This window comes from Galeopterus variegatus, unplaced genomic scaffold, assembly GCF_000696425.1.
Source record: "Galeopterus variegatus unplaced genomic scaffold, G_variegatus-3.0.2 Scaffold8761, whole genome shotgun sequence".
Lineage (NCBI taxonomy): Eukaryota > Metazoa > Chordata > Mammalia > Dermoptera > Cynocephalidae > Galeopterus > Galeopterus variegatus.
In genome coordinates, this window is record NW_007734872.1 from 42,384 (window position 1) to 66,095 (window position 23,712).

General features: G+C 37.9%; 1 protein-coding gene across 1 annotated transcript in view; it reads right to left on the reverse strand.

Annotated features, from left to right (window-relative positions):
• Positions 1-23,712, reverse strand: part of HIATL1 (hippocampus abundant transcript-like 1) — a 49,603-nt gene that overhangs the window by 14,783 nt on the left and 11,108 nt on the right. The window contains exons 2-5 of the mRNA XM_008593145.1: positions 16,546-16,608; positions 10,629-10,756; positions 7,634-7,748; positions 743-961 (exon numbers count right to left, since the gene is read on the reverse strand). Of these exons, the coding sequence (XP_008591367.1) occupies positions 743-961; positions 7,634-7,748; positions 10,629-10,756; positions 16,546-16,608 (525 nt within the window). The remainder of the gene's footprint in view (positions 1-742; positions 962-7,633; positions 7,749-10,628; positions 10,757-16,545; positions 16,609-23,712) is intronic.

Consider the following 23,712-nt stretch of genomic DNA (forward strand, 5'->3'; position numbering starts at 1 on the left):
TTCATTACTGGTTCACATCCCTAAACAGATCTTGAACATCCTATGAACGGACCCTGAAAAAGCATTCCTACAGAACCTTTCAAGAAAATCACTTCTTTTAAAGCTCTATTAGTACAGGGTTTTCATTAGATGTAATTTCACTCTGTTGTTCAAAATGTTAATATTTGATTTGCCTGTAAACCTGGTAGACAAATAAGTATGCTCTAGTCATGGGGTCAGACCAGTAAGACCTTTTTGAATGTCACAACCTTGCTGAAGAATCCTTATATACATGGGATTGCTGAACAGAACCAAAAGGTACACTGTAATCAGAGGAATGGAAAGTGCTGCAGAGCTTCTAGGTCATCACACGATAACCCTTATGTAATTCATAGCAAAAGCAAATGTCTACTGAGACCTTGCTACATTACACACCAGACACTAGACTAGTTAATTTATTCAGGTGAGTTTCCATGCATAACTTGATTAGTGCATGATAAGGTGGGAGGTCTAACCAGCTGGCTCCCAGGCCCACTCCTGTCTTCCTTCTCTAAACACCTCTTTCACTGTCTGACATTGTGGCAAAAACAGAAAAGGCAGGGTCCCCAGGTCATGCCGTTACTTACAATTAAATTTTTTCTACTTTTATAAGAGAAAGAAATGGACAAACAACTGTTGAGATCCTTAAGGATGCATATAAATTTTTATTTGGTTGGCTTAAGAAGATATTTAGGAAAGTAAATATTTTCAAGTTTTTATTTACCGCAAAAGGGTCTGCTTGTTTCCAAGAAATCTGAGCTCCCCAGGAAACTGGTCTCATTTTCTCAGGCAGAGACTCTGGAACAGCCAGTAAGATGAAGCAGATGTCCAGAAGAGCCACCACTGTGGCCACCAGCACAACAAGGCTGTCTCCATAACTGGCAGAAAGGTATGCTCCAATGGCTGGGCTGCTGACCAGACTAGCTGCAAAGGTGGCTGAGACCTGTGGAAAAGCACACTCTTACTCAGGGTCCAACATGCTGCAGGTGCACATCTGCAGGAAAGCACACTCTTATCCAGGGTCCAACAAGTGCATACCTGCAGCCATCCTTCTCTGACTTTAAACAAAAGGAATGTGTTGCATACAAATTTTAAGAATAAAAGACAAAGTAATTTTGTTTTAATTATTTGTTTACAAACTGTTCACTAACTGGAGGTATCCTGCAGAGCTACAAAAGTAAAAAATAATGATGATTTTTTTTTGTATGAGGTATGAGGATCTGAATCCTTGACCTTGGTGTCATAACATCACGCTCTAACCAACTGAGCTAAATGGCCAGCCCCAAAATAACAATCTTATTAGACATAAAAACAGTGAAAACTTTCCCCATAAATGAAACATTCACTCTTTGGTCTTCTCTTTAATTGGGGAATGGGGATGTAGGAAGAAGGATATTAAAAAAATCCCTGCAGGGCTGATGATAAAATCTATAAATTACTCAGGAACTGTGCTTGATTTCACCTTCTAAAAACACTGCAGTGTTTCGTCATTTTATCTTTTGGTGACCATTTCATTAGCACTGAAGGGGGGGGGCTGTTATTCTTAGAAAGAGAAAAAACTATAACAAAAAAAAGAACAAAGAGATTTGTTGAGGGAGATACTGAAGCTTTTTGACTAGAGGACTGTGGATTTTTATCAACACTGTTACCATCTGACCACCGTCCAGTACAGAAACCACAAAGCCCATGGACCATACCTGCAACCTGAAGCCACACTAGGCCTCTTCACACTGCACACCTATAAGCATGTAGAATGCCCACTTTATTCTAGAATGCAATCTAAATGTTCAGAAGCTTAATGGGCAGTCTCCAAATTTTAACCTGAATAAGCGGCAAAAGCATATTTATCTATGTTAGTTATTTAAACTTCTAATGGGTTTTAATAGAAACCACAGAAATCATTATCTATGATTATAACTATGATTCCTGGTAAGCCAATTACATTCTTCCTTCATCTATCACTCCCCAACTGAATATAAAAATAAAATATCTGAAATTAGCATTACAGTAAAAATATTGTAAAAGCTAAAAACAAAAACATTTCTGGAGGGGGGAAAAAAAAGGATGAGGAGATTCCAATTTGGGGAACAGGAATTCCTTCATTCAATATTTACTGAGTACCTACTTTGTACCAGATGAAGAAAACAACAAAACTCCTGCCCTTCAGGTTCTCCCACTTTGAGAAGCTCAAGGCAACCACATAACTGCATTATAAATTGTAATCACATGCAAACACCTATGGGAACACTGCTGCAGGGTCCTCAGGTGCTATGGGAGCACTGCTCCAGCATTCTCTGGTGTCAAGGGAGCAATGATACAATGTCCTCAGATACTATGGGGTCTATGACTCCACAAAGCTGCAAAATGATGTGTCTTAAAACTTAAAGTATCTTGCTTGCTTTGTTTGTGTATTTATCTAAACCCCTCTTTCACTTAATATTCTATATAGCTCTGGTATATAAACCTAAAGGATGAGTTCACCACAACAAACTCTCAGTGAGCATTAATTTACTTCTTAATATGACTATTCACTGCTGCGGCCCTGAAAAGAATTACCAGTTTCTTGGTTTACTGGTAGAATTTCAGCAAGAAAGGTGCACATATTTTATATATTGTTCTTTAATGGGTCTCAAAATACTCCTCAGAACTTGATCGACCCATCCTGTAATTAATTGCAATAAATTTCCCTATATATGTAAGATAGACAGGTTGCAATCTTTTCTTTTTTTCCCTTTTAGTTCTATAATCTTAACATCTGGCGTATAGGGGCAAATGTAAAAGTAGTCAATGGCCAGCATCCTAGGTCCTGTGACAAATCCAGACAGTCTTATGTGCTGAGTCGCCGATGCTGGCTGGATCACACCTGAGCTTGGCACTGTCTCAACCTTGTGTGCGTCACTGACTTCTCTCACTGCCCCCGTGATCAGGCATTAACCCTAACTGCCATTTAACAATGAGGAGCTGAGCCACAGATGGTAACTAAAGTCACAGTCATTTCTGTTTCCAGACTATCTCTCTGAAATCTTTCCCTAAAGTACTACTGCTTAGCACAACAGTTTTGTAAACAGTTTTCCAGGTGAAAGCATGGATCAAAAATCTAATAAAATTGCAGGAAAATGAGTATTTCAATGGGTATTTCCTGTGGTATAGAAGAAAGCTGGCTCCTCACCTCCCTGCTGGCCAGCCTTTAGGAGCCCACCTTGAACATCCTGCCTTCTCTGAAGCCTTCCCATCAGCTTTTCCCTTTGTCCTCCTCCACAGCACCATGGAGATGTGTGCCCCCATCTCCCTCCCCATTTTAGGACGTGGCATTAGGGAGATTCAGGGAAGAAGGAAGGGAGAGAGAGCAGGTAGTAGTCAGAGGGCAAGTGGGATTGAAAGAGATGCTTTCAAACTACTGATGTCTAAAATCAACAAAGTAAAAACTGTTTTGTGAACAGCAGTAACTTACTTATATGTCTACCACTGATTCATGAAGTTACTCATTCAGTTAGTCAGCAATGAGTAACCACTTACTCTATTCCAGGAACTAGGATTTAAAAGAAAGAGTAAGACCCAGTAAGGAGAGAAAGAACCCGGGTTTTGGCCTTCAATCTCTCTCCCATCTATTCCCACAATCCAGCCAGATCATCTTTCTTCTTCCACCTTCTTACTGTGAACATTTTCAATCATGGAGAAAGCAGAGAGGATACAACACACACACCTCCATGTTTCTACAGGTCCAGGTACTGAACATGTGCCCACACATGCTCACAGGCTAACTTTTCCCTGAATCAATCAAAAGTAACTTGCAGAGTCATGACACTGACCAAAAATGCTTCAGCTGTCATCTTCTAATAGGTCTTTCTTCTCCTACATAACCACAATACCATTATCATGCCTGAGAAAATTAGAAAGATTGCCCAATTCTGAACTATCAAAAAAAGTCTCCTGCAACTTTTGTTATTTATTCAATAATTCTTTGCTGAATGAATGAATGTAGTCCTTTTTTTACAGTTACCATGTCCCAAATGAGTGCCTAAGACATACAACCAACCACTAATAGAACNCTGAATCCTTGACCTTGGTGTCATAACATCACGCTCTAACCAACTGAGCTAAATGGCCAGCCCCAAAATAACAATCTTATTAGACATAAAAACAGTGAAAACTTTCCCCATAAATGAAACATTCACTCTTTGGTCTTCTCTTTAATTGGGGAATGGGGATGTAGGAAGAAGGATATTAAAAAAATCCCTGCAGGGCTGATGATAAAATCTATAAATTACTCAGGAACTGTGCTTGATTTCACCTTCTAAAAACACTGCAGTGTTTCGTCATTTTATCTTTTGGTGACCATTTCATTAGCACTGAAGGGGGGGGGCTGTTATTCTTAGAAAGAGAAAAAACTATAACAAAAAAAAGAACAAAGAGATTTGTTGAGGGAGATACTGAAGCTTTTTGACTAGAGGACTGTGGATTTTTATCAACACTGTTACCATCTGACCACCGTCCAGTACAGAAACCACAAAGCCCATGGACCATACCTGCAACCTGAAGCCACACTAGGCCTCTTCACACTGCACACCTATAAGCATGTAGAATGCCCACTTTATTCTAGAATGCAATCTAAATGTTCAGAAGCTTAATGGGCAGTCTCCAAATTTTAACCTGAATAAGCGGCAAAAGCATATTTATCTATGTTAGTTATTTAAACTTCTAATGGGTTTTAATAGAAACCACAGAAATCATTATCTATGATTATAACTATGATTCCTGGTAAGCCAATTACATTCTTCCTTCATCTATCACTCCCCAACTGAATATAAAAATAAAATATCTGAAATTAGCATTACAGTAAAAATATTGTAAAAGCTAAAAACAAAAACATTTCTGGAGGGGGGAAAAAAAAGGATGAGGAGATTCCAATTTGGGGAACAGGAATTCGTTCATTCAATATTTACTGAGTACCTACTTTGTACCAGATGAAGAAAACAACAAAACTCCTGCCCTTCAGGTTCTCCCACTTTGAGAAGCTCAAGGCAACCACATAACTGCATTATAAATTGTAATCACATGCAAACACCTATGGGAACACTGCTGCAGGGTCCTCAGGTGCTATGGGAGCACTGCTCCAGCATTCTCTGGTGTCAAGGGAGCAATGATACAATGTCCTCAGATACTATGGGGTCTATGACTCCACAAAGCTGCAAAATGATGTGTCTTAAAACTTAAAGTATCTTGCTTGCTTTGTTTGTGTATTTATCTAAACCCCTCTTTCACTTAATATTCTATATAGCTCTGGTATATAAACCTAAAGGATGAGTTCACCACAACAAACTCTCAGTGAGCATTAATTTACTTCTTAATATGACTATTCACTGCTGCGGCCCTGAAAAGAATTACCAGTTTCTTGGTTTACTGGTAGAATTTCAGCAAGAAAGGTGCACATATTTTATATATTGTTCTTTAATGGGTCTCAAAATACTCCTCAGAACTTGATCAACCCATCCTGTAATTAATTGCAATAAATTTCCCTATATATGTAAGATAGACAGGTTGCAATCTTTTCTTTTTTTCCCTTTTAGTTCTATAATCTTAACATCTGGCGTATAGGGGCAAATGTAAAAGTAGTCAATGGCCAGCATCCTAGGTCCTGTGACAAATCCAGACAGTCTTATGTGCTGAGTCGCCGATGCTGGCTGGATCACACCTGAGCTTGGCACTGTCTCAACCTTGTGTGCGTCACTGACTTCTCTCACTGCCCCCGTGATCAGGCATTAACCCTAACTGCCATTTAACAATGAGGAGCTGAGCCACAGATGGTAACTAAAGTCACAGTCATTTCTGTTTCCAGACTATCTCTCTGAAATCTTTCCCTAAAGTACTACTGCTTAGCACAACAGTTTTGTAAACAGTTTTCCAGGTGAAAGCATGGATCAAAAATCTAATAAAATTGCAGGAAAATGAGTATTTCAATGGGTATTTCCTGTGGTATAGAAGAAAGCTGGCTCCTCACCTCCCTGCTGGCCAGCCTTTAGGAGCCCACCTTGAACATCCTGCCTTCTCTGAAGCCTTCCCATCAGCTTTTCCCTTTGTCCTCCTCCACAGCACCATGGAGATGTGTGCCCCCATCTCCCTCCCCATTTTAGGACGTGGCATTAGGGAGATTCAGGGAAGAAGGAAGGGAGAGAGAGCAGGTAGTAGTCAGAGGGCAAGTGGGATTGAAAGAGATGCTTTCAAACTACTGATGTCTAAAATCAACAAAGTAAAAACTGTTTTGTGAACAGCAGTAACTTACTTATATGTCTACCACTGATTCATGAAGTTACTCATTCAGTTAGTCAGCAATGAGTAACCACTTACTCTATTCCAGGAACTAGGATTTAAAAGAAAGAGTAAGACCCAGTAAGGAGAGAAAGAACCCGGGTTTTGGCCTTCAATCTCTCTCCCATCTATTCCCACAATCCAGCCAGATCATCTTTCTTCTTCCACCTTCTTACTGTGAACATTTTCAATCATGGAGAAAGCAGAGAGGATACAACACACACACCTCCATGTTTCTACAGGTCCAGGTACTGAACATGTGCCCACACATGCTCACAGGCTAACTTTTCCCTGAATCAATCAAAAGTAACTTGCAGAGTCATGACACTGACCAAAAATGCTTCAGCTGTCATCTTCTAATAGGTCTTTCTTCTCCTACATAACCACAATACCATTATCATGCCTGAGAAAATTAGAAAGATTGCCCAATTCTGAACTATCAAAAAAAGTCTCCTGCAACTTTTGTTATTTATTCAATAATTCTTTGCTGAATGAATGAATGTAGTCCTTCTTTCTTCTCCTACATAACCACAATACCATTATCATGCCTGAGAAAATTAGAAAGATTGCCTAATTCTGAACTATCAAAAAAAGTCTCCTGCAACTTTTGTTATTTATTCAATAATTCTTTGCTGAATGAATGAATGTAGTCCATTTTTTACAGTTACCATGTCCCAAATGAGTGCCTAAGACATACAACCAACCACTAATAGAACAACCATGGATTAACATTGCTGAGGTTCTGACACCTCTCCTATTCAAAGCTGGTGCACAGAGATTTCTGATTTTAGCACCTGTTTACGGTTTAAGGCTCCTCATGAGATCAGCTAACAAGAAACAAATCAAACCAACTTTTAAAAAAACTTTGCAACTGACAACTCATCTTTCCTGTTGATCTTCCAACCCTAAAACCAGAGAACAAATTACTAGCAATTTCTATGTCACTATTCTTAACTTTTAATAAGAGCCCTTTTAAAATTTCATTTGAGATTTCTGATTTTAGCACCTGTTTACGGTTTAAGGCTCCTCATGAGATCAGCTAACAAGAAACAAATCAAACCAACTTTTAAAAAAACTTTGCAACTGACAACTCATCTTTCCTGTTGATCTTCCAACCCTAAAACCAGAGAACAAATTACTAGCAATTTCTATCTCACTATTCTTAACTTTTTATAAGAGCCCTTTTAAAATTTCATTTGCTTTAGATTTCCTTTATATAAATCAATATTTACCAATAATGTTAAATCTGATGAATTTTTAATAGAATGTTAATTATTGCTCTGGTTAAATATATAGTCTGTTATCTTACCCATCCATAAGCAGTACTTCGCTCCTGCTCCTGAGTGACATCAGCTACATAGGCAAATATCACAGAGAATGTGACTGAGAAGACTCCAGACACAGAAATCATCGCAAAATACCACCTATAAAAAGATTATTTTAATTATCCAGGAGAGAAGCAGTGTATGCACACTTTTACAACCAGAGCCAAAGACAGCATGTAAAGAGTACAAACCAAGAAATACGTAAATATACATCTGTATCTATATATACTTAAAAACAGAAAAATAAAATTAAAATCAAGATGAGGAGAAAGTAGAAGCATAGTAATTCTGTCACTGCTCGAAAGGGGTCAGTATATGTGACCTAAAAAGAGAAAGAAATGAAGAGAGAAAAAACAAAGAATTAAGAGATTTAAGCAAGTGTTATAGTTTTAAAGGTAGCCAAGAGGATTAAAAACTTTTCAAGTTCCTAGTTTTAGCTAAGAAAAATGCATATGCAACAAATGATTTTAAAAGAGCTACACAAAAGCAGAAAGCATAACAAAAAATATTAATGTAATCAAAACCAAAAATTTCTACCCCATGCATAGATACTTAAAAAAAAACTTAGTTAAAATACCAGCAAACAGAATCTTACAGAACAAAAAGTGGGGTTTATTCCAGGATATAAAGATGTTTCAATATTAGAAAATCTATAATATAATTAACTATAACATTTTTTCTGAGGGAAAAAAGCAAATAATCTCCATGGATGCTACAAAGTCATAAAATTTGACATTCAATCTTGATTTTAAAAATCTCTGAATAAAATAAAAATAAGTATTTTTCAACCCCAAAGCTAGTCTAATGCCTAGTGATGAAACATTACAACACACTTTTTATGTACATGAAAAAGATTGAGTCCATAATCATCACTTTTATTTAACATTATTCACTAGTCAGTTTAATTAGCAAAAGCAGTGATCAGCATGAAAACTGGAAGGAAAGAAGTAAAATTATTTACAGATGACATTAAAATACCTAGAAAACCAAGCAATTAGAAAAGCCCATTTTGTAATCAAACAAAAAGGATAAATTGCATAGGAATAAAACTGCGATATACTAAAAATATATATTGGTCCATGTCGCAGTCTCCTGACATACACTCCTGAAATCCTTGGAATCTCCAAGTGCTGTCTTTCCATATGCTAATGAGTTGACTGATGGCCAGCAGCCCCTAGATAGCTTCAGGATGGAGGCTGGTCACAGAAAAGACCAAGGTGGGACCAGAGAGGGGAGAGAGCTGACGGTTAAGTTGATCCTCAGTGGCCAGTGATTTAATCAATTGTGCTGATGTAATGAAGCCTCCATAAAATCCAAAAGGCCTGTGTTTGGAGACCTTCCAGATAGCAAACGTGGGGATTTAAACTTCTACTTGCCAAGAGTGTGGCACACCCCAACTCCACAGGGACAGAAGCTCCTGTGCTAGAGACCCTTCCAGACCTCAACCTATGTATCTTTTCATCTGGCTGTTTACTTGTATCCTTTAAATTATCCTTTGTAATAAATGGGTAAATACAAGTGTTTCTTTGAGTTCTGTGAGCAGTTCAGCAAATTAATCAAACAAGAGGAGTGGGTTGTGGGAACCCTGATTAAATAGCTGGTTGGTCAGAAGTACCAAAACCCTGGACCTGTGACTGGCATCTGAAGACGGAGGGGAGCACTCTTGGGGACTAAGCCTTCGATCTGTGGGATCTGATGCTATCTCCAGGTAGATAATGTCGGAATTGAATTGGAATTGAATTGGAGGGGCACCTGGTGCCCGCTGCAGAATTGGTTGCTTGTTTGCTGGTGGGAACAAAACCCCCACACATTTGGTCACATAAGCCAGAGTCGGTCTTCTGTGTTGATAACTATGCTGTGGGAGCAGAGGAAAGCACACAGTCTGTGTGTGTGCTTCGTTTTTTCCACACAAAAACTTAACAAGAAATGTATACGATCTAAAGAAAATAATTTTAAGCTTTCAAAAGGACATTAAAAAGAACACTAAATCATTGGAAAAGCATGACATGTTTTTGGACATAAAGTCTCAATACCAAAAAGTATTTCATAAAAATTCATCACTTGGAAGAAAATAAAATGATTATGGGTACCCAAAAAACTCAGACCATGACAAATGTTGACATAAAATTCGTATCAGATAAACCAAAGGAAAATATTTTCACGTGAGCCAACAAAGAAAATCTATTAATAGCATTAAAACTAAAACCTCCATATTTAAGTGTATTCTTCACACAGGAAGAGCATGTTAGCAACGGGAATACTGGCCAAAATACCACCCTCTGGCTGCCAGAAAAACAACTGTTACATTTCATGTGCAAATTCCAATCCATCTTTCATAACTAAATGGATTTTGGTTACATGCTAACTACTCTTTCTCAATTTATCACATTTGGGTTCATTTTTCCCTTTCAAATTCATATTATGATTTAGAATAGGCTATCAGTTTTACTACAGTATACACAAAAGACACCCTGCCTATCATGATGTAGAGTATGTTCATGTCAGTGCCCCAAAGCAACGAGCTGACAAAAACAATACAAGGGTCTTCAAAGAGTTCATGGAGAGATTTATATTATCTTTTCATTCTATTTTCCCCTGAACTCTTTGAAGACCCTTTGCATTGTTTTTGAACCTTGTACATGAGCCATAGTGGTGAGAACAGAAGTTTGCTGGCCTACTCCCAGGACTGAAATCCTATAACTAACATCATGGCAACAACAGTGCCCTTAGAGGCTTCTTTTATTTTTATTTCTTCACCTATGCAACTTATCTTAGACTTAATTCTGTAATGTCCTCATTTCTCCATTTATAAAATGGGCATGATGGCAACTGCCCAAACTGCCTTTCAGTATTACCAAAGAGAACAAATGAAAACACAGGTACAGCTGCTTTGGAATGGTTAAGAAGTGCCCTGCAGATGTAAGTATAATTTACACGTAACTTAAAACAGTCACGATGGTGAAGGGCTGAGTCACTCACCATGGGCTGATCCTCATCAGCGGGATTGGGAAGCAGGTGAAGAAGACAGTGGCCAGGAGGAAGGACTTCCTCCCCCACACATCAGACAGAGCGCCGATGAGCGGGGCACTCAGAAAAGACAGCAGGCCCTGAAGAAGAAAATGGAAGAGAGGTTAGATTTATAATTTGATTCTCAAATTACTTGTAATTCCAGGTGAAGAAGACAGTGGCCAGGAGGAAGGACTTCCTCCCCCACACATCAGACAGAGCGCCTATGAGCGGGGCACTCAGAAAAGACAGCAGGCCCTGAAGAAGAAAATGGAAGAGAGGTTAGATTTATAATTTGATTCTCAAATTACTTGTAATTCTTATTTTCTAAATGCACTAGTTCCAATTCATTTCATTGGCCCCAAAACAGAACACAGGTTGAACACCCCTAATCCAAAAATCTGAAATGCTCCAAAATCCAAAACTTTTTGAGCTCTGACATAATACGCAAATTATCCTCCATGATGCTCACTGGAGCTTTTCAGATTTTGTATTTTTGGATTAGGTATGCTCAACCAGTAAGTATAATGCAAATATTCCAACATCTGAAAAAATTCAATATCTGAAACACTTCTGGTCCCAAGCATTTTAGATAAGATATACTCAATCTGCAATTTGAAACATTAAGTACAAACTACTATTTTTTCCCCCCCTTTTTGTCTTTTTTCGTGACCGGTAACGGGATCGCGACCCTTGGTATCGCGCCCGTACCACGACCGGCAATGGGATCGCAACCCTCGGTGTCGCGCCCGCACCATGCTCAACCAGTGAGCAGACCGGTCTCTATATGGGATCCGAACCCTTGGCGAGAGCACCGCCGCGCTCCCAAGCACCACACTCTACCGACTGCGCCACCGGGCCGGCCTCAAAACTACTATTTTAAAAAAAATTCTAACAAAAATTTTAAGCATGCTGTTAGAAAGTGCAGGAAGGGGTAAAAGAACCTGTTTTCCAGAAGAAAACTGAAAAAGAGAAATGACATGAAATATACACATACTTATGGTGTTCCTTAAGATGAATACACGCCAAGCATATGGGAAGAAGCCAGAAACTTTATTCGTTCTTATAAATACATATGGCGTATCTATTCTGTGCAAAGCACTGTGTTAACTAGTGCAATGAGGACACCCACATGGAGAGACACCTTACACCCTCAAAAGGATGAGTGTGCAAACACTAAATGTCCAACAGAAAAGTAGATTCTTTGATCAATGTGAAGTTTCTCTCTGCCCAGTGAGTTTAGGAAGAAGGAGATAATCCCACTTGAACAACAGAGTTGAGGCTAAGGGGAAGCGAGAGTGAGATAGATAACACCACACCGAAGCAGAGAAAGTAGAGCAACTCACATTTACTATTCGCCCACTATTTGCCAGTCACTCTGCCGGCTGGCCACTGTCATATCAATGTTGCAGATAAGGGGGTGACGGGAGAAATGGGGATGGATGAGACAAGAGTAGAGAAATGCTGATAAAAAAATGAAGTGAGTGATTGAGTACATGGGTGTTCATTATATTTGTCTTTTGTGTCCTGAAGTTTCATAACAACACATTTTAAAAATTCCTCAGAGTAACATACAAATAGGACCCTCCAAAATCTGGCTCCTGACACACATCCTATGTGCTGTAGCTATATGGTCCCTGGTCCGGTGCGGGGGCAACACTGAGGGTTGCGATCCGTTGCCGGACACGGAAAAAGACAAAAGACAAAAAAAAAAAAAAAAAAATTATCCATGGCCCAAGAATCAACCCTTGCAATTCCTGAGCCACAGGAGACTTCAACGGCATCTGGTCCGCTTTCATATCAAGAGAGTTAACAGATGAGGATTAAATGATTTTCCTTTAACTAAGAAGCCCTGTGGAAGCAGGGCTATAAGTTCAGGAACTGTGACAATCAGCTCCACGCATTTCGGAAAAGAAAACCTTTTATGTTGCTTCAAAATTAAATATAAAATACACGAGTATCTAGGTAGTATATAAAATTAGTCAAGAAAATAATGTAAAGAAATTTAAGAGGCAAGGCAGTAGAAATCACAACCAACACCAAAAACAATAACAAAAGCTTCTTAAACACAAAGAACACAGGAAAAATTTTTGGACAGTTCTGATTTCAGATTTCATACAATGCTTAAAAAATAGAATGTACACCATTTATAAACAAAAGATATGAATAGCCAAGTATTAAATTTATAGTTAAAATCATGTAGTTTTACAGAAAAAGATAGTCTTCTAGATTATTGATTTAAACTATATTTTAATCTACTCTTTACATAAATATTATTGAAATCAAATTCTTCGTGACAATAAGAGATATTGAAAATATGTTCTGGGAGAACCTACTGTTTTATTAAGATGCTAAAAAACAATTAAATACCTGCCTTTTTGGAAAACTCGTATTTCCTAAAAAATCAAAGGCTTTCTTCTCTCCACAGTTTTTTCTTTACTACCCAAACTGGTCCTAGATCCCATCAGACCACATTATCAGAGCTGTTTAGTGAGTAGGACATATTGCGCCTTGACTGACTAGGCCAGTACTTCATCAGTACTGAAGTTACAGAGCATAATTTATAAGTAAGAACAAAATGTTTAAAAATTAAAACTAGACTGACATCATAGCCCCAGTCTTTACCTGAAATATAGTTAATTCTCATTACTCAAAGTAGCTGTGCTCTCCAGCCCAGTGACAACCATCAGGCTGCCACTGGAAGCACCCTGGGTCCCCGAGCCAGGGCGGTGGGGGGCTGAGGGCCTCAGCCATGTCCCCAATGCCTGCATCCAGCCCACTGATGACCACTGAGCTGCCACCGGAAGCCTCCTGGGCTCCCCTGCCAGAATGAGGGGTGACACGGGCCTAGATCGTGCCCCACACTCCCTCATTACCCCTCTTCCCACCCTCTCTCTCTCCCCTTCCCCCAACCGCTCTGTAACACCTCAGAATGTAAAAATTAATTAATTAATTAATTAAAAAAAAACAAAGTAGCCATGCTCTATAAAGTCACCAGGAACACTCAATTAGTGAATACAAAACCATCACTCCTAGAAGAAACAAGAATGCAGTGTGTGGCCTTATTAATAACCTCAGATGGAAACATACAAAATAGGCCCTTCAAATTTTCCCCTGTTTTGGGCGTGTCTGCCAATCACCACAAACAAACAAGAATGCAGTGTGTGGCCTTATTAATAACCTCAGATGGAAACATACAAAATAGGCCCCTCAAATTTTCCCCTGTTTTGGGCGTGTCTGCCAATCACCACAAATGCATTGTGAGTATTGATTTGGGAGCTGGAAATAAACTTAGCCAGTAAGTGAATATGCAAATATGGGATCCTCAAATAATGAGGATTGAATGTACTTATTATGCAACCATAACCCAACAAGTACTGGAGATAAAACATGGTGTTAGCCAGTAAGTGAATATGCAAATATGGGATCCTCAAATAATGAGGATTGAATGTACTTATATTATGCAACCATAACCCAACAAGTACTGGAGATAAAACATGGTATGGAAGGCAAAACCAACAGTTAATCACAGTCACTTCAGTACAGTTAGCTTCCAAGTAGGTGCTTAAGGTGGCATAATTAATTGGCTAGTAATTCTGATATAGCCTTACAGGTTCTAATTTGACAAAATAGCAATTAAAGCTTACTGTTCAATTAAATGTAATTATCTAAAACATTTTTAAATGCATACAAAGAATGGCAAATACAGCTTTCCTGAAGCAAATGTGTATAAATTTTACAATTTATTTGTATTTATATAAGTTTTACAATTCATACAGCTATCATAAAGGTTTCAAGCACACATTTTACTTAAAACATGCAACCGGCAAAATATTTTTCTACACCAGTTTGGGTCAATATTCTTAAAAAGCTTTAAAACTAAAGACACTTTTTTGTTTTCCTTCAAATATTATAACTAACTTCACAACTGAATTTGAGGGGACAGTGGCACCAATGAAGAATAAAGTACAAAGTCATTTATTTATTTTTATTAACAAACATAAAATTTTATTATGAACATGTAAAATAGTAATTAAAAATTAAATGGAAATAGCAAAACTAATAGGAAAAAATGCCATGCATTTTATCCAAGATAAAGAGCTGTAAAAACAGAACATTTTAATCTATTTCAGGCATCTATTTTTTAAAAAATTTTTATTTTATTTTTAACTTTTTACTATGAAAAGCTTAATACATATACAATAAACCTGGCTACAGCAATCAACAACTCATGGCCAATCTTATTTGTACCTCCCACCCACTTTCTGCCTTCCCCATGGATTATTTTGAGTAAATTCCTGTATCATAGCACTCATCTGTATGTATTTCAGTATGTATCTCTGAAAGATAAAAACTCTTTTAAAAAAAGACATAACTGCAGTATATAATCACACTTTAAAAATCAATAATAATAGAATTATACAGTTGTAAAATGCTTATACTCTATTTGAAGTGGTATAATATTACTTAAGAGTAGATTGCAATAAATTGTAGATGTATACTATAAACCCTGAATCAACCTCTAAAAAATAAAAGCACATCAAATAAGCCAACAAATCAACAAAGGAGATAAAATGGAATCATTAGAATACTACATTAATTTAAAACAAGGCAGAAAAAGAGGATAATGGGAACAAATAGATGGAACAAATAACAAGATGGAATATGTAAACCCAAACATATCAATATTCATGTTAAAAATAAAGGGTCTAAATGCCCCCATTAAAAGACAAAGATTGTAAGATTGGTTTAAAGAGCAAGACTCAAATATACTCATATGCTGCCTCAAAGAAACCCAATTTGAATGTAAAGACACAAATAGGTTAAAGTAAAAGGCTAGGCCACTCGGGATTCCACGTCCAGAATGGCAATGCAAGGAGCTATGAGGACCTGTTCACCAGGAAAAATGGCAAAAATTACTTTTAAAGTTTCCAGAAAATGTCCTAAGGGCATATAACAAATAAAGAAACATTTATTCAAGAAAATCTACTAAATTTCAGTAACAACAGTGAGAATCTGTGGCATGTGCCTGACCCACTCCATTCCCCAACCTCTGAGCTAGTTAGCCAGGTGGAAGCTCTACTCTGGGAGGATGTGACCAAAAAGATGGGGCTCCCACTTCCTTTAGCTCTCAAATGATACAGTATCTCAACAGAAGAGGCAGGACACCAGCATTTCTCATCCCCTCTGAATCCAAGCTGCAAAGGCTAAATTCCTAGCGAGTGTGTCTGAGAATTAAGGGGATCCCTTCCTCCATCCAACCCCCACTCATAGGGTGGAAGCCTTACCCCAGGCACAACAGACTGAGGATACTAGAGCACCAACAGCCTTCACCTCAGCTCACTCCTAAGAGGTGGTTTCAGTTGAGAAACACAGAAGCTGGTGCCTGGAGTAGTGGCTCAAAGATTTTGCCCATGGAGAGAGGTAGTTTATAAGAAAACAAACCTCCAAAGTTATTTCCAAAAGAACCAACTTTATTTGAAACACTGTGGGAAAGTTCAAACTTAAGGTCATTGTCAAAAACAATGCAGATTTTGCTTGTAAGCAATTAAGAGGAGGCTGGTAGCTCTATGAGAGCAACAGGCTAAACTGATTGAAGGTTCTGGCCAGAGCAATGAGGCATGAACGTTTTCTGTACACATTAATAAAAATCAAGTGAGGCCTGTAAAGTATTCACACCGCTTTTACCAGTGAATCATTCTATGAATTTAAATCATTATGAATTTGTAATGTATTTTATTCTGACTTTGAAAAACCAGCTAAAAATTTAAATTTAAGTCTCCAGAACAAATAGTAATCATTTCTCCAAGTCCCACGTAAGCCTCCAGAGTTAAACTATTAAAAATTCCTTGTCTTGGTATTTTATAAACCACACAAAAATTGTTCTTACCTTTACACCTTGAATGAGACCATTCATGAGGAATGTGTGTTGAGGAAATGTTTCATGTAGAACCTACAAAAAACCAAACAAGCATCAAGACAATTTCAAATACAAATTAAAGGGAATGATTTCTGCCTTTATTAATGGCAGGCTATATAAATAAGATAAACTCTGAAATGAAAAGCAAGTATCCAAAAAGGTAAGCCCAGCACTTGAAGTTGCTTTTGCCATAAAACATGTGCAGCAAAAATAGTTTATTGGCTACTTCCCACAACTATCAACAACTTTAAGTGGACACCCACAAAGGATTATACAAACTCAGGTATGAACTCAGCTTCACAACACCTTGTTAGTCCAGAAAACTTCAAGCCTCAAATTTGCATTATAGTGATTCAAGACTGGCAGCACCTCCAGATACTTAGTATAAAAAACCTAAAATCATTCCTAATGAGGCCATGATTTAGGCTTCAAATTGACCACACTTATGTTTTTTCCAAATATAATGACAGCACACAATCAAAGATACCCATATATAAAAAGAAATAAAGACACCACAAGCAAGAAACAAACACAAAACAAAACTAAAAAAGAAAACAAAAACAAAAAAACACACAGAAACAGATTCTCAAAGATTTCATATTTTGGAATTACCCAACACAGACTTTAAAATGAATATGCTTACTATGTTCCAAGATATTGAAGACATGCTTAAAACTCTTGAACTACACACTGTAGAAAAGTAAATAGCAGACTTAAAAGAGAAAAAAAAAAAAAAAAATTCCAGAACAGAAGAAATGTATTAACTTAGGAACTCAATAGATATACTTAATAGAAGATTAGACATAGCTGAAGAGAGAATTGCCAGACACAAAAGTAGGCAGTTTTAGTCCATTTTGTGCTGCTGTAACAGAATACTGGGTAATATACAATGAACAGAAATTTATTGGCTCACAGTTTCAGAGGCTAGGAACTCCAAGATCAAGGTGTCAAATCTAATGAGGCCCTTCTTACTGCGTCATTACGTGATGGAAGGGCAAGAGAGAGTAAGAGGGGGCTGAATTTACCCTTTTATAACAGCATTAATCCTACCCATGTGGGTGCAGGCTTCATAGACTAATCACCTCTTAAAGGTCCCATCTCTTAATTCTGTTACAATGGCAATTAAATTTCAACATGGGTGTTGGAGGGGACAAACATTCAAACGATAGCATAAGCCAAAAGCAGCTATTCAAATCACAGCATAAGCCATAAAGAAGCTGAAGAGACAAAAAAGAGTAAGAGACACAGGATCTAAAAAGGAAGTCTGACACAAGTTCAATTAAACTTGTCCTAAACGGAGAATGAGGCAGAGAGAATACTTTCAGAGCCAATGGCTGAGAATGTACCAAAACTGATGAAAGACATCCATGCAGAGATTAAAATGGCCTAACAAATTCTTAGTACAAAAAGAAATCTATACTCATAATAAAATTAAAACTACAGGACTCATCCCCACAGCTGCTGTGCTGGAGCCTGGCAAGCCTGGGAAAGAGAAGCCTGGGTAACGGAAACGTTTTAAGCTCCTAGGAATTTTAGATGTTGAAAACATTCCCGGTTCTATCTGTATGTGTTTGAGGAACCTCCATACTGTTTTCCATAATGGCTGCACTAATTTACTGTCCCACCAAGAGTGTAGAAAGGTTCCCCCTTCTCCGCATTCTCACCAGCACTTGTTACTCTGTCTTTTTGATAACAGCCAGTCTAACTGGGGTGAGATAATATTTCAATGTGGTTTTGATATACATTTCATTAATGATTAGTGATTTTAAGTATTTTTTCACGTACCTGTTTGCCATCTGTATGTCTTTGAGAAATGTCTATCCAGCTCCATTGCCCATTTTCCAATGTGGTTTTGATATACATTTCATTAATGATTAGTGATTTTAAGTATTTTTTCACGTACCTGTTGGCCATCTGTATGTCTTTGAGAAATGTCTATCCAGCTCCATTGCCCATTTTCCAAACAGGTTACTTGTTTTTTTTACTGTTAAGTTGTTTGAGTTCCTTCTATATTCTGGATGTTAATCCCTTGTTGGATGCATAGTTTGGAAATATTTTCTCCCATTCTGTAGGTTGTCTTTTCACTCTGTTGATTGTTTCCTTTGCTGTGCAGAAGATTTCTAGTTTCATATAACCCCATTTGTTTATTTATTTCTTTTTTTGCCTGTGCTTTTGAGTTCTTAGTCATAAAGTGTTTGTCTAGTCCTACATCCTAAATTGTTTCCCCTATGTTTTCTTCTAGGAGTTAGTTTCAGGTCTTATATTTAAGTCAAAGGCCAATTCTTAAAAGTAGCCAGAGAAAGACAGATTGCCTTCAAAGGAGCAAGAGTTGAACTAATGGATAGCTTATTAACAGCAAAAATGAAATCCAGACAGGGAACGTGATATCATCAACATAATAAAGAGAACGAAACAACTGCCACCCACCTAAAATGTCCTTCAAGATCAAAGGCATATAAATACACATTTTTGACCCAACAAAAACTGTAAGAGTTTACTAACTTAGAGACTGCAACTAAATGAAATATCAAAAAGATAAAAAAAAAAAACTTCCAAAAAAAGGAAAATAAACCAGATGTAAAGTCAAAGATACAAAATGAAAAAGAGAGCAAAGAAAATGGTAAAGACAAGTGAAAAGTGATTCTACAAAAGAAAAATAATGTGTTGTAGATTTTATTTTCAACTATACAGAATTAAAATACTGATACATTAGCATAAATCAGAAAATTGAATTCAAAGTGTTCTACATTCTTTTTCTATTGTGCATGAGGGTAAAAGCATTGATTAATATTAGACTTTAATGAGTTTGCCTGTTACAATGCCATACTACAAAAATAACAGGATTAGAGTAGAAAACTTGGGGCCGGCCCGGTGGCACACTGCTATAGTGCGCCGCTTGAGAAGCGCGGCGGCGCTCCCGCCGAGGGTTCGGATCCCACATACAGACCGGTTCCCACTCACTGGCTGAGAGAGGCGTGGGAGCAACACCGAGGGTTGCGATCCCGTTGCCGGTCCCGGTCCGGTATGGGGCGACACTGAGGGTTGCAATCTGTTGCCGGACACGGAAAAAGACCAAAAAAAAAAAAAAGAGTAGAAAACTTGATCTAGCAAGAGAAAAATTAGAATGATATAAAACTACTCAATGCAAAAGGCAAAAAGAAAGAAAGACATAGAATTGTGGTATGAAGAACAAAATAATATGGTTAACTGAATTCAAATGGGCTATACATATTAGCAAAAGGCAAAGCAGTGTTCCCTAAAACCAAATTTTAGATAGGATACAGAACCAAAGGATATCATATATCACTGGGAATCTATATTAGTACAATCTCTTTAAAAAACTATTTGGCGAAATCTCACTAAACTAAACTTTTGCATACCTATGGGCCAGCAATGTTTAACTACAAAAGAAAATCATGCTCACCAATACTAAAAGACATGTACAAAAATGTTGACAGCATTCCACCTGGGCTGGAGAACTACACTATAGCCACCGGAGGTGTCTAGACCACTGCTGGCAAATTGGCTATGACCTGTCTACACACTGATGTACTACTGACTCATATCGTATTCTTCAAAGTGTAAGTTAGTTGTTAATATGTAAATTTTCAAGAAAAGTTCACCAAAATCCATTTGATTTTCTATCTTCTCATAGAAAGGCAGAAGATCTCAAAACATGGGGCTTGAATTACCATGTCACTAATTGGCTAAGTAAGTAGATAGTGGCTACTGCTGTAGAAGGAGTCTGTACTCCAACTATAAAAATAACCTACTCTTACCCCACTTGTCACATTTACATTACTTGCTGCTATGGATTGAATTGTGTCCCTCAAAGTCCAAGTATTAGAAAATTAACCCCCACTGTGACAGTGTTAAGACAGTGGGAAATCCTACATGGTAACTGAAAAGGTGGGGCCTAGAGAAGGTGATTAGATTGTGAGGATCCTGCACCAGAAAGCAGATTAATCCATCTGATAGTTTAACGGTGGTCATGAGCATGATTCTGAGGGCTTTAAAAGGAGATCACATGAGGAGCTCTCTCTCTTTCTCCTCCATCTGCCATGTGACACCCTGAGTCACTGAACAGAGTCACCAACAAGAACAAAGCCCTCACCAGTTGTGTTCCCCAGACTTTGGCCTTCCCAGCCTCTGAAACTGTAAGCAAAAAATATGATTTCTTTACAAATTACCCAGGTATACTGGACCTCACAAGACCCAGAACTGCTTACAAAGTCAACAATTAAAACCAGAGCTGCACAAAAAGCCTTCCGCAGAGAATTAGCAACAAAGCAGCAATTTAGCTCAACCACAGGGCTCAAGTGCTGCTTCCCACAGGAAGTTCCCACATTTCAGAAGTAACCAAAGGACAACAAATTAGTTCCAGTGCAGAGTTTAAGTAGTGGGAATAACAAATAATCCAACACAGAACTGAAAGAAAAAACAAAACACCTACAGATCAAAGTTCTGATATTAACCAGTAAATGTCTAACATCACCAAAGAACACCTATAAAACCTAAAATGACCAGAAGCCCCCAGGCCTCTGAGCTGGGTGGTGGGTGGCCAAGAGCCTCAGCCACAGCCCCCCGACATCCACATCCAGCTCAGTGAGGACCAAAGAACACCTATAAAACCTAAAATGACCAGAAGCCCCCAGGCCTCTGAGCTGGGTGGTGGGGGGCCAAGAGCCTCAGCCACAGCCCCCCGACATCCACATCCAGCTCAGTGAGGACTGCCAGGCAGCTGCTGGAAGCACCCCGGGCTCCCGTGTTGGGGTGAGGACACGGGCCTTAGCCATGCCCCCCTGAAGCTCACATCCAGCTAAGCCATAATTGAGATGCTGCTGGAAGCCCCCTGGGCTCCCCTGTGGGAATGATGGGGGGTGCCACAGGCCTTGACCATGCCCCCCTTTCTCCCAACCCATCTCCCTGCCCCTTCCCTTCTTCCCCCATCTGCTCTGCAATATCTTAGAATGTAAAAATAGTAATAACAATAATACTAAATAAAGTTTTTAAAAAATAAAATAAGTTAAAAAACACAAAATTACATTACTTACAACAGCATCAAAAAACATCAAATACCTAGGAATAAACCTCATGACAAATCTCAGCACAGAAAAATATAAAACGTTATTCAGAGAAATTTTTAAAGACTAGATAAAAGGAGGATAATACCAGGTAGACGAGAAGACATGTCAATTCTTCCTCAATTAATCTATAGTAAATGCAAACACAATCAAAATTCTCAACAAATTATTTTGTGTATATTGAAGAGCTAATTACAAAATATATATGCACATAAAAAATGCCTAGGCCAAGGCAATCTTGAAGAAGAATCAAGCTACAGAATATATACCAGATACTGCTATAGAAATTAATACAGGATGGTGGTGGCACAAAGACATGTAGATAAACAGAATTCAACACTTAGAAACAAACCCATATGTACATGGTTACTTGATTTATGACAAAGTTGACACTGTATGGTGGGGCAAGAAGAATTTTTTCAAGAAATGATGCTGATTCAACTAAAATGCATCTTGACCGCTATCAAACACAATGATCTTTTCTATATGGATGGTAGACCTATGCGTTAACAATAAACCAATTAAGCTTTGTGGGTAGAAAAATTTTCTTAAACAGGATTTTTAAAAAGCACTAATTAAAAAAAATTAATTGAATTACATAAAAATTAAATTAAAAGTTAGTGTCATCAAAAGACACTGTTAAGAGAATAAAAAGACAATCCAAGGATGGGGAAAAGATATAAGCAATAAATGTGTTTGCAAATAAACACACACATATAAATGCAAAAAAGAACTTGTACCCAGATTATATAAAGAACTCCTACAAATAATAAAAAAAAAGGGCAGACAACCCAATTTTTAAAAAATGGATGAAACACATGAACTGACACTTCACAAAAACATATTCACATGGCCCATAAGTATATGTAAAAGGGGTTAACTTCACTGATCACTAGGCACATGCAAATTAACAGACCACAATGTATCCACCACAATGGCTAAAATGAAATATCAATTGTTGGTGAAGATGAAAAGCGTGCCTGGTTGGATAGTAAATTGGTTTAACCACTCTGGGAAACTTTTGGCAGTATATAGTGAAGTTGAACACAATCCTACAATTTCACACTTAGATATATACTCTAAGAAACATGTACACACACACATTCACCAAAAGACATACACAAGAAATATCACAACAGCAATATTTGTAATAGGCCAAAACTGGAAAACCAAATGTCCATCAACAATAGAATGGGTTTGTGTCAACGGTAATTCACTAGGAGGATTCACAGGACTCAAACTGTTATACTTACAGTTACAGTTTATTATAGCAAAAGGACACAAAAGCAAAATCAGCAAAGGGAAAAGGGACACCTGGCAAAGTCTGGAGGAAACCAGGTACACACTTCCAAGAATCTTCTCCTAGTGGAAACACACAGGAAGCATTTAATTCCTCCAGCAATGAACTGTAACAATGTCATGTGAAATATTATCTACCAGGAAAGCTTACTTGAGCCTATGAGTCCAGGGATGTTATAGGCACACAATGAATGACTGCAGTTACCAAAGCTGCAGTTTATGAGAAGGAAAGGTGTTCCCCATGAATAATGCTGTTTACACAAACTACACAAATTTGTACAGTAAAGTTCAAGGATGCAAAACATCAACAGCTGCATATTATAAAGGAGACAGACCTCACAGATTCTGTCCAAGCAGGTTACTAAACAAGTAAGACAAAAACAACTCTTGGGAGAAAAATAAGAAACCAAAGTTGTAAAAATTTATTATTTAAATGTACAGCTTTCAACAAAAAATGATGAGATATGCAAAGAAACAAGACAGTATAACCCACTCGGGACAAAATTCAGTTAATAGAAACAATCTCTGAGTGTCCCCAGATGTTAAATATATGAGTAGCAGACAAAAACTTCAAAGCACCTACTATAAATATGCTGAAAAACCTAAAGAAGTCAATGTTTAAAGAATTAAAGGAAAGCATAATAACAATTAATCAGAGAATAGGGAATTTCAATGAAAATATAAAAATTATAAAAAAGTCCTGGGCCGGCCCGGTGGCGCACTGGATAGTGCGCCACTTGGGAAGCGCAGCGGC